The following is a 12,819-nucleotide window of genomic DNA, read 5'->3' as shown; positions in this document are numbered from 1 at the left end:
AAAACCTGTTTAATTTTGAATATCATGCTTGGAAACGTGTTGAAAATACAAGACTATATGATATAACGTTAAGGGAAAAAATATGACTTGTAATAGAAATCCGCCCCCTAGTGATTACTATTATTATTATAAAACTTTGTGTGCACTATATTATGTTTTTCTTGTTCATTTAGCTACAGAACAGATAAAAATTGATATTACAAAAGTTGTTTATGTACTAACTTACTTTTACAGCATCCATAAGTTTAATACGGAATTAAGAAAAAAGGCTTATGTCCATTTGCACAGTTTTCCCACGAAAATTTAGATTGGAATTTATGAATATGAATTTATTTCACATCTGCATAAATATATGATATGCAGAATAAATATACATAAAACATTTACAATTCTACTGCATATGTATAATGAGCAATTGGCATAAATGCGCAGCCAGTTACTGTTTTTAGCTTATACTGTAAAATCAACAGAATGGATATAAGCCCTTTTGCTTCTCAGGCATGGAATTTTCCAATGCCTCTGTTCAGCTGATTATGACGCAGTATAGTATCTAAACTAGTTCTGAATAAACGTAATATGTTGTAATTTACATCTACACAACAAATTGTATAGTATTGAATAAGGTGGACCCTAAAAGTTTTTAAAGCTTTGTGATATATACAAACCTCAAATTATTCTTGAATTCTTCCTTCAACAGCTAAGTGCATTAATTTATGCATTTTATGCATTATCCAAAACTTTTTCAATTCTGACTTTTTCACATTTAAAGTGTCAAACCACTGTGTTTTCACGACTTTTTTACAATTCCTATGAACTATCAGATACATTGTGCAACTCGTGATTTGGCTGATAATGACCTTAAAAAAAATAGGTCGAAACTAGTTCCAATAAATGTTTCTTCCGTAATGTAATACACATTACTCGATTTTGTATTGAAAAGGTGGAAATATTTTACTCTTAATTTAATTGTAATCTCACAGTTCAATACGGACCATTCAAAATGAAATTCATATCTCTCGATGAGTCGAGGTACCAGTTGTCCAATGACTGAAGCACTGAGGAGCCTGGCATTGATTGATCTACCCTGGTGGAGACAGGCAACTGATCACCCATTGATATTTTCTCGCCTGCCACGGCCAGAGTGCCCTCCAGAATTTAAGGTTTTCAGAAATGGAAACCATGCTCTGTTAACCTGTTCAGATTTCTCCTTATGGTTGAAGTTGTTGGTGTACTTCAGAATTTCAATAGCTTCCCTTTGTAGCCTGGCACGGGAAGACACGGCAGTTGACAGAGCCGGGCATGGTAAGACACGGCTGCTTCAATCATTCGCCAAAAACAGCCAATCAGCAACTGCCCCCCCACCATGGCAGACTACAGCCTGCACTATCCAATAAGGTGGAATTGTGACACCACTCCATTCCGCTGAGAGCTTCGTAGCCATCATAGTCATTTGGAACACTTGAAGATGCCAAACGCAGTCTTCAGTGAAATGCTGGGATCAGGGTATGCTCCTAGACCATGGCTTACACGCCCAGAAAACACATTCTGCATGTACCCAAATATAAATATAAAGACGGAAACTTACCACCTAATCAATATATTAGACTGTTACCGCTACTTTCTCAAGCACACTCTACATTTTATTAATGTAATTTAACACTGACCATGAGCAAATAATGGAAATAATGTTTTATCAACGCAACACCAAGACATTTTTAAATTAGAACAAGAGTGACTGAAGAATGCATGAACATTTTAGAACATACTGAAGCATATTTTAATACCACAGAATATTATTTAATGAACTATTTGTCATTTATGATTAGATTAAGTAATGTTTCAGGATTGTACTTAGTTATTATTAACAGGTTCTTCAGCGGCTGAAGTTGACCTAAGTATGAGGTCTAAACCGGTTAAATAGAATGAAGTATTGATTAGGTGGAAAGTTCCTTTCTTTATATTTATATTTGGGTACATTATAAGTATCAATACGGACAATGAAGCTAATAGATTATAATAAAAGACATTCTTCATAACACTGGCTGTGAAAGCCTCAACTATGTCCGTCACATTAAGTTTACTGACATCCAAAATTACAGATACACAACACAAGTACATAAAAATAAAGACTCCAGCCACCAATTCAGTATCATAAGAACTTTATTGGATAAAGCCATAAATTTAACAATCAGAACATCTGTAAGAAAAGTAGTACACTTTTCATACAGTACCCAAACTGGCAATGGCTACCCCGTGACCAAAATTAGTTATGTACTCAAAATAGCAAACTATTGCAACTTTCAAGAATATGACAGAAACAATATTGACTTTAAACTGTTCATTAACAATGTAACATACCGCTTTGGGAAACATCTTAAAAAGATCCTCTCAGTGAGCTGCCGAGAACTAGTTAAGGAATAACATTGACCATCCCAGGAAACTATAACAGAAACTGCATAGTGCCAACATACACCAGGGAACTTCTCAAGGCCTGATAAGATCTTATTTAACCCTGAATGCTCTTAAGGCTCTTAAGCTATTGTCAATCTCTAGCGATAAGAACAGAACACATTCTGAAGGTATCACGTACACTTTCTACAAAGTACACAAAAACTGTTACAAATTATGATGCAGGTTAAAAATTCGAACAGCTACTTTGAAAATATTCCAAACACTGTATCCTTGAATATCTTCTTTTAGGGTATGATCTATGATGAAGATATCCAAAGCAAGCAAGCGATGTATCCACAAAAACGCACACAAAACGTAGTCAACTGTTTACACTGTTTTATTTATAAGTTATTCACACATTCTTACACAGACACACTAACAAATCACCATCATAAACAAACAGTTCACTGCTACAGTGGCATGTCACAACCAACTACCAACATAATCAATTCACATACTTGACTTTGAACACTCGGCTGAAACGACCTCTACACAAGTCTCGTCGAAACAACTCTACTCTACTGCCAAGACTACCTCTTTATATATGTTGCCTGACCAGGCTTCTAGAAGAATATGACAATATATTTTCTCATAAATTCGAGAGTCTCCAATAGCCTATTTACAATGTAAGGAAGTTTCCATACAAATCTAGTAGTACATTGCATTGTTCTGGACTTATTACAGTGTATTGCACAATGTTGCATTGGATTATGCATCATATATACAGGTACTAATAAATTATATACTATTAATTACGTGTTCTTACATTAAACTCTTATTAATATACTGTATATACAGCAGATATATCATGACATAACCTCACAAATAATGTGAACATGATTATACCAAATAAGGTTTGTTCATAACTATGTAAATAATAATAATAATGATAATGATAATAATAATAATAATAATAATAATAATAATAATAATAATAATAATAATAATAATAATAATAATAATAATAATTTGAACTTGATTTTTGCATTATTTACCCATGGGTTAGAGAATATTGTTTCCAAGTTATACCAGTCTATTACACTTGCATCACAAGCAAGCAAGTAGGTTCACAAGACAGTTTATATTGTGATCATAGCCATGAGACCGAGTTTTTTTTGTAGAATCCAAACCAAAAAAGAGGTGACTTTTCAATTTGTGATGGTTATAAGAAATATTTAGCGAACTTTGAAAAATTGGACTGTAGGAAGAAAAGAAGTGCCATATGTTATCCTTGTATGTTCATATGTTTATTTGTTGGTCTTCAAAAAATTGACTGTGTGTAATGTTTTAAAAAGAAGTTGTTTGCTTTTTTCATCAGTGTTTTAAGTGAAAATTTTTTTTGGTAAGTGTGTTTTAAGGGAAAAATGTTTTGGCCAGAATAAGGACATTTGTTATTGGTGAATCTGGGAAGTCCGGGCGCACTCATTGGTTGTTTCACGATTTCACCACTTCCGGCTCTAGCCACTTGGCCATAGCCAAGCTCGTTCCCCCTGTCTTGTAGTTTTGACTGGTGATGGGAGAAGTTGTCTTCCCCACCTGATGGGTCCCTGGCCCTCCAATGTAAGCACTATCTCTTTCTTATTTCAGATTTTCAAGTTTCAAATGTAGCTTTAATTTAATTTTCTTTACCTGCATAGTTTGCCAGAAATTTCTCCCATTCGCCAAATTTATTTCGCATGACTTAGCCCGTGCGGCTAGTCATATTCATTTTGTTTTAGAGGCACTTCCCTTTTCTTTTGGTTTCATAAATTGCTTTATATGTAAAATTTCTTTTCCCTTTTCTTTGGTTGTAATTGTATAAGTATGTAAATTTTAATTTTCCCCGGGGTCTGCCTCTCGTAGTTCAGTTTCCTTTTAACATATTCTCGTTCAGGACGAGCTCCTTGTCCTGAAGTGTTTTAGGAAAGGCTGCTTCCTGAACGGGCTCTGTGTTAAGATGTTAATTATTTTCACCTTTTCCTTCCTTCCTTCGTCATGTCTTAACATGTAGGCGTCATTTGTGAACTTGTGTTACTTTTATTATTGTTATATCTTAACATGTAGGCATCATTTGTGAACATGTGTTACTTTTATCATTGTTATATCTTAACATGTAGGCATCATCTGTGAACATTTGTTACTTTTCTTAACTGTATTAAACCATTCCAAATTTTGATATGTTTTTAAACTCACTGCCATGAAGCTTGTATTCATCTCTCTAAATTTGCTGTGTTAAACTTACATCATTGATGGTTCCGATTGTAATGTTATTTATTTTATTAAGCTTGTATTCATCTCTCTAAATTTGCTGCATTGAACTTGCGACATTGCTGGCTCCAATTGTAATGTTATTTATTATTTTAGTAAATTGTAATACGTAAATCAAATCACCGCTAATTTTGTTTCACCAGGAATGCCAATACCTTCTTACCGCTTGGGTAGGGTCCCACTGCTTCCCACCTCTGTTTTTTTAGTTGTAATGTTGCCTAGACTGATAATTACATTCTGCTGTTTTTCTGCATTAATTGTGCGTATGTGTTCGAGGTTATTTAATCTGGTTTGAAAATTATTATTATTCTCCTGTATGCTGTGAATTATTATTATTATTATTATTATTATTATTATTATTATTATTATTATTATTATTATTATGTTTTAATTTCTATGTTGTGTAATACCGAACGGGTTACACAATTCAAAAATTCCACATACATTGGACAGGATGTGAACCTTGGCCGCCTTGATTAGAAGCCAAAGACAATACCACTCGGCCACCCAAACAGCATATCCAACCTGCCTTATCTCTAAGTTTATATCTTTATCAATGTGTCTAAAAACAAAGGAGAATGTATGGTGAGTTACTCCCCCATCAGCTGGTTGGCAGGTGCATGGGACCTGCCTGTCATTTACTCATCACTGCCCTGAATGGCAGGGGAGAGGTGTGATGAAGTCAACGATAGGCAGACAGGTCCCACACGCCCACCAGCCAATCAATTTTACTTGACATACGAGAAAATGATACTTACCATGCATTAAAGCCCAATGTTTTGCTTTCTCAACTGTCTCTTCCAAAACTGCAGAATCAAGAGGAAGAAAGATGCATGGATCCAAGCGTGATGCAGCCATACCAAATTCAATTCAACCTACAAGAAATAAACGTCCATCGTTACAAATAATTTAAACTTATTTTTTAAGTTATGCAACAACGTGACGTCAAATAAGAAAGACTTCCTGGAAGACATCCTAGAGCTGTTCAAGATCTCAATAAAATGGACTATGAACTACAGGGTGAGCATATCACCATCAGCTGGCATTTGCTTTATAGCCTAATCTGGTCAATAATAGCAGTACTGTTAAGAATTTACTGGAATAGAAGCGTGCCACCACATGTGAATATTTCAGCAGAATTGTCACTGTACTGCATGATACAGAGGACTGCTTACTACAAATAGACATGTTCTCTCATCAACGGTAATTTCTTCTTAGCCCCCAACAAGGTCTTTCTGCTTACTGGCTTGATCAGGATTGCAAGCTTTAACGCTCACCAAGGGGCCATATTGACAGATTTTCAGTTCTGATGTGGGAAGTGTGGGATAAGAAGAAAGCCAGAAAAACATAGGAGAAAGGGAGGATGCAGGAGAATTAGGATCACTGAGGAGAGAGCCTAAGCCCATGTGGGAGATGGATTAGCCTATGAGCTCCAGAATATCCCCATAGATTTCCCCACTTATTGTAAGAGGTAACTGACACAGGATGTAGCCCAACATAAATCACATTCATCAAGCACAATACAAACCGAACCAGTTGAAGATACAATTCATTTAATTAGGATAAATCTAACACAAAAAAGTAAATTGGGTAAAATAGAGATAGAAGAATGCATGACTACCTTAGAATTTAAGCTAAAGAACAACTACTTTCCTGGTAATAACAAAATCTATCAGAAAAAAGGTCTCCCAATGGGAGCTTCCACGCCAGGTGCCTTAGCAGAAATATACATTGATAATACAGAAAAAACAAAATCCTAAACAATATAAAAGGAACCATGACATAGCTTAGATTTGTCTATGACATTTTTGTAGTAGTAGACCAAAAAACGCAAAACAGTTCTAGAATACTAGATCAACTAAATGAAATACATTCTTACATAAAATTTACATTAGACGTAGAACATGATAATAAACCTAAAGTTTTTATACCTTACAATAGGAAGGAACAAAGATTACTTGAGATAAAAAATTTATAGAAAACCAACCCAAAAATTCACACCATCCAGGTCTTTATGCTAGAAGTAAGTGATATTTGGGTAAGGGGAGATAATGAGGAAGAGATAGGAGATTATAAAGTGTACTTGACGGGTGTTTAGAAAGGGAAGGGCAGAGTCTGGGGTAGGGCTCTTTATCAGGAATACCATTGCACGCAACATACACGTAAAAGAGCGAAAGATGTGGGTAGATTTGTCAGTGGGAGGAATTAGGACAAGAATTGTGTCCATGTATTCACCATGTGAGGGTGCAGATGAGGATGAAGTTGACAAGTTTTATGAAGCATTGAGTGACATCGTGGTCAGGGTTAACAGCAAGGACTGAATAGTGCTAATGGGCGATTTCAATGCAAGAGTTGGGAATAGAACTGAAGGATACGAAAGGGTGATTGGTAAATGTGGGGAAGACATGGAAGCTAATAGGAATGGGAAGCGTTTTCTGGACTTCTGTGCTAGTATGGGTTTAGCTGTTACGAATACATTCTTCAAGCATAAGGCTATTCACCGCTACACATGGGAGGCTAGGGGTACCAGATCCATAATAGACTATATCTTAACAGACTTTGAATTCAGGAAATCTGTTAGGAATGTACGAGTTTTTCGTGGATTTTTCGATGATACAGACCACTATCTGATCTGTAGTGAACTAAGTATCTCTAGGCCTAGGGTAGAGAAAGTGAAATCTGTCTGCAAACAAATAAGGGTAGAAAATCTCCAGGACGAGGAAATTAGACAGAAGTACATTGATATGATTAGTGAGAAGTTTCGAACAGTAGACAGTAAGCAGGTTCAGGATATAGAAAGTGAATGGGTGGCATACAGGGATGCTGTAGTAGAAACAGCAAGGGAATGCCTAGGAACAACTGTGTGTGAAGATGGGAAAAGGCAAACATCTTGGTGGAATGATGAAGTGAGAGCAGCCTGTAAACGTAAAAAGAAGGCTTATCAGAAATGGCTCCAAACAAGGACCGAGGCAGACAGGGCTTTGTACGTAGATGAAAGAAACAGAGCGAAACAAATAGTTGTTGAATCCAAAAAGAAGTCATGGGAAGATTTTCGTAATAACCTGGAAAGGCTAGGTCAAGCAGCAGGGAAACCTTTCTGGACAGTAATAAAGAATCTTAGGAAGGGAGGGAAAAAGGAACTGAACAGTGTTTTGAGTAATTCACGTGAACTCATAGTAGATCCCAGGGAATCACTGGATAGGTGGAGGGAATATTTTGAACATCTTCTCAATGTAAAAGGAAATCATCATGGTGGTGTTGCAAACAGCCAAGCTCATGGGGAGGAGGAAAATGATGTTGGTGAAATTATGCTTGAGGAAGTGGAAAGGATAGTAAATAAACTCCACTGTCATAAGGCAGCAGGAATAGATGAAATTAGACCTGAAATGGTGAAGTATAGTGGGAAGGCAGGGATGAAATGGCTTCATAGAGTAGTAAAATTAGCATGGAGTGATGGTAAGGTACCTTCAGATTGGACACAAGCAGTAATTGCACCTATCTATAAGCAAGGGAACAGGAGGGATTGCAACAACTATCGAGGTATCTCATTGATTAGTATACCAGGCAAAGCATTCACTGGCATCTTGGAAGGGAGGGTGAGATCAGTCGTTGAGAGGAAGTTGGATGAAAACCAGTGTGGTTTCAGACCACAGAGAGGCTGTCAGGATCAGATTTTCAGTATGCGCCAGGTAAGTGAAAAATGCTACGAATGGAATAGGCAGTTGTGTTTATGTTTCGTAGATCTAGAGAAAGCATATGACAGGGTACCGAGGGAAAAGATGTTCACCATACTGGGGGACTATGGAATTAAAGGTAGATTATTAAAATCAATCAAAGGCATTTATGTTGACAATTGGGCTTCAGTGAGAATTGATGGTAGAATGAGTTCCTGGTTCAGGATACTTAGTGGTTAGACAAGGTTAGTAATCTTTCACCTTTGCTGTTCATAGTTTTCATGGATCATCTGCTGAAAGGTATAAAATGGCAGGGAGGGATTCAGTTAGGTGGAAATGTAGTAAGCAGTTTGGCCTATGCTGACGACTTGGTCTTAATGGCAGACTGTGCCGAAAGCCTGCAGTCTAATATCTTGGAACTTGAAAATAGGTGCAATGAGTATGGTATGAAAATTAGCCTCTCGAAGACTAAATTGATGTCAGTAGGTAAGAAATTCAACAGAATTGAATGTCAGATTGGTGATACAAAGCTAGAACAGGTCGATAATTTCAAGTATTTAGGTTGTGTGTTCTCCCAGGATGGTAATATAGTAAGTGAGATTGAATCAAGGTGTAGTAAAGCTAATGCAGTGAGCTCGCAGTTGCGATCAACAGTATTCTGTAAGAAGGAAGTCAGCTCCCAGACGAAACTATCTTTACATCGGTCTGTTTTCAGACCAACTTTGCTTTACGGGAGCGAAAGCTGGGTGGACTCAGGATATCTTATTCATAAGTTAGAAGTAACAGACATGAAAGCAGCGAGAATGATTGCTGGTACAAACAGGTGGGAACAATGGCAGGAGGGTACTCGCAATGAGGAGATAAAGGCTAATTTAGGAATGAACTCGATGGATGAAGCTGTACGCACAGACCGGCTTCGGTGGTGGGGTCATGTGAGGCGAATGGAGGAGGAATAGGTTACCTAGGAGAATAATGGACTCTGTTATGGAGGGTAAGAGAAGTAGAGGGAGACCAAGACGACGATGGTTAGACTCGGTTTCTAACGATTTAAAGATAAGAGGTATAGAACTAAATGAGGCCACAACACTAGTTGCAAATCGAGGATTGTGGCGACGTTTAGTAAATTCTCAGAGGCTTGCAGACTGAACGCTGAAAGGCATAACAGTCTATAATGATAATGTATCTATGTATGTAAGTATGTATGTATGTACTTTCCACAATATGATGAGCAGAGCCTATAATATATAGTCTCCCCGTAGCAAACTAACGAATTAGCAAATTGTCAAACAATTAGAAGAGCTGAAAGAAGTTGTGATTACTCATGTCTAATCAATTTTTATATTTAATGATTGGCTTTATGTGTTAGCCATACAGAATGAGCTGCAGATGTGAGACTTTGTCAGAGGGTAGACACCATATAAATAAAAAAATCTAGACCAAAACTTTAGAACTACAGTTCCCTAGTTCGTCACTTTCGCTAGTTTGCCATAGTGGGGACAATATGGTAACTGCTGCTGCTGCTGCTGCTGCTGCTGCTGCTGCTACTACTACTACTACTACTACTACTACTACTTGTTCTTCTGTGTGAATGGGTCACTTAGGACCACGTGGAATCAACATTTCTAGAGCTTTCCTCCTTTACCCATAGTTCATTTTCATCGATTGTTGTGATTTCTGTTCCTCCTGCTTAATATAAGCGAAGAATTATATATAACACTAGATCAGTATGCAAATCCTAATTATAACATAAATGAGTTATCTGAAAAAACTAATATTTTGTTCAATAAAATTGTTCCTGTCTTAAAAAATAACAACGTCAAACTAGTCAACAGACGACGTCATACACAAGCTACGGCGCAGACAGCGAACCTTAATGACTCCGCCCATACACATGGAACAACCTCCCCTACTTATCCCTCCACCCCTCTCACAACACACAACACCAGAACCATCAGTAGGAGGTACATTACTCGTCAAACGGCCAAGAAACTCGCATTTCAAACATCCAGCAGTAAGTAGATTATTTCAGGCTTTACATATTCGCACAATATTACACTTTCATTGAATTCTAATTCGCTTCATTCATTTCGGCTTACAGATTTTACCAGCCTCAAAAAGGGAAAGGAACCACCACATTTTTACGGCATTTGATGGGAGAAAACTCCAGAACAAATGTTAGGCCAGAACACGTTCGATACAGTAAACGAAGGATTGAATCACACATATAGTGCATAATTTAACACGTATCAAGCTTGTACAAGTTTCAATGTCACTAATACATTGACTATATTACTAGACATTTAAGTGTTTTAAAAAACTTCTTTAGTAAATGATAAGCATTCTAGTTAATAGACATTTATGTTTCACACAATACATAAACATCACATTATGAAACTTGTAATTTATGCAAGAAGGAACTGACACTTAATCATTAGACTTAAAAGCCAACCATATACGGCATATTTAAATATCAAATATCTGATGTTATATAAAGACAAATTGTTACAATATTTTACCACATAACAACGCAAGGTCCAAAGCAATAAGTATTTTAGACTTTAAAGTACAATAATTACACTTTAAAATATCTTAGTGTGTTTATGTAAAAATATTTTATAGAGGTCAACACGCATTTATATTCTACCTAAAATAGTATCACTCCAGTAATATGGTGTAATGATGTAACATGATATTTTATTGTAGTTATCACGCAAGTTTTATTTATCACATTTTACTAATAGTCTATTCACGATTGTAAATAATAAGAATAAAATGGGAATCGATTCAACAGAATAAGCAAAAATACCTATGATAGATGCTTAATCAACCCAAGGACGCATTCTGTCAGCCAAAATGCATGTATATAATAGACAAAGTTTTGTAATTTTAATTTTATCATAACGCTTGTAAATTTGTAAGTTTTTCAGGTAAGTTTTCATTGAAATTATGAAATAATATATATCATGAAGGTCTTTAGGAGGTATAAGATAGAAATGCAAATGTGATTCTGATATACCTGAGGATGACCTATGAAGGGTTGAAACCGGTCCTAGATTGTAATATTTTACAAGAAAATAAATGTATTGATTAGGTGGAATTTTTCTTTCCTTTTATGACGAGTTAGGGTACCTTCAAAGAAGAATGGGCCAATCAAACCGCGTGATGACAGCCCACAGCACACATCAACACCGGGTAGATTAACATGCTTGTCCACGTGAATGCGAGGATTTTCAGGAGCCCAGTACAAGCAGTTTTGGCAGTTTATAGTACCGTTCAGTTTGAATTGCAACTCGTCAGACCAGATAACCGTCTCTGCAAACCGTTCATCCTCACGAAGCATGCCTTCAAACTACTAGCAGTGCTCCATCCTTCAATCCGGGTCGTCCTCGTTCATAGCATGCAGCGATCTTGGAATGTACACTTTCCAGCCTTCAGAATTTGTGGTACGGTTGATCGGTGTACCCCGCTTTCATGTGCACCCTGATTCACAGATTTTGAAGGTGACCTAGTAAAATGTTGTAACACAGCAGCGCTGAAAGCTGGACTTGTTGATGCTTTTGGTCGGCCAGACCTTTCCTTATGCATATCCTGAACTACCGTCGGCTTCAAATTTATCCCAAATACGATAAATTGTTGTATGTGGTGGTGGCTGAGTTCCATATACATTATGCCATTGCACCTTCATCATATTTTTGTACTTTCAGTATCACTTCAATACGACCTTGAGTTGCTCAAACAACAATCTTACTTCATTCATTGCTGCACTGTCATCTACTGGAACACTTGCACCAAGATTGACACGCCATTCACGTGACCATTAACTGTTGAGAAAATAACGCACTACACTATCGTGCAAGAATTGGAATGATATATCATTTTGTTCCAAATATATTAACTATCAAGAAGTGTCTACATTTTTCTGGACCACTCTGTATGGCCACATAAAATGATTCCTGTTATGCAGACCATCCTGCCATTTACGCAGTGGACTTCAACAGCCACAATGAAAACTGAAATTATGTGCAAAATGATCCCTGTAGCATAGACCTTATTGGTTGGGCTGAAGAATATCACCTACACTTAATATTAGATGATAATGATAAAGGAACATTTAAATCAGCTGCCCGGAAGTATGACTACATGCCAGACCTGTGCTTAGTGATTGAAAACAGCAGTTATCAATCTCTGCCCAATACTATTAGATACAGTTTAGAGATTTCTGTGCCTCTGATATTTATACTGCCAAGATGCCAATAAAATTTCAGCAAGGCAGACTGGGTTAAATTTACAAGAGAACTAGATCAATGTATTAGATAGATTCGAGCAAAAAATAGCTCCTACCATAGATTTGTTGGATTGATTACCTCAATAGCCAAGAAACTTTCCACCGGGCGAGTTGGCCGTGTGTGTAGAGGCGCGCGGCTGTGAGCTTGCATCCGGGAGATAG

At 36.9% G+C, this 12,819-nt stretch overlaps 1 protein-coding gene across 1 annotated transcript in view; it reads right to left on the bottom strand.

Annotated features, from left to right (window-relative positions):
- The window catches only part of LOC136876242 (glutathione synthetase), a 226,809-nt gene that overhangs the window by 202,409 nt on the left and 11,581 nt on the right, over positions 1 to 12,819 (bottom strand). Inside the window, exon 2 of the mRNA XM_067150023.2 lies at positions 5,457 to 5,573. Within this exon, the coding sequence (XP_067006124.1) occupies positions 5,457 to 5,556 (100 nt within the window). The 5' untranslated portion in view covers positions 5,557 to 5,573. The remainder of the gene's footprint in view (positions 1 to 5,456; positions 5,574 to 12,819) is intronic.

Source organism: Anabrus simplex, chromosome 6, assembly GCF_040414725.1.
Source record: "Anabrus simplex isolate iqAnaSimp1 chromosome 6, ASM4041472v1, whole genome shotgun sequence".
Classification (NCBI taxonomy): Eukaryota; Metazoa; Arthropoda; class Insecta; order Orthoptera; family Tettigoniidae; genus Anabrus; species Anabrus simplex.
Note: the sequence above shows the minus strand (reverse complement) of the source record. Positions and strands in the feature narration are given on the sequence as shown.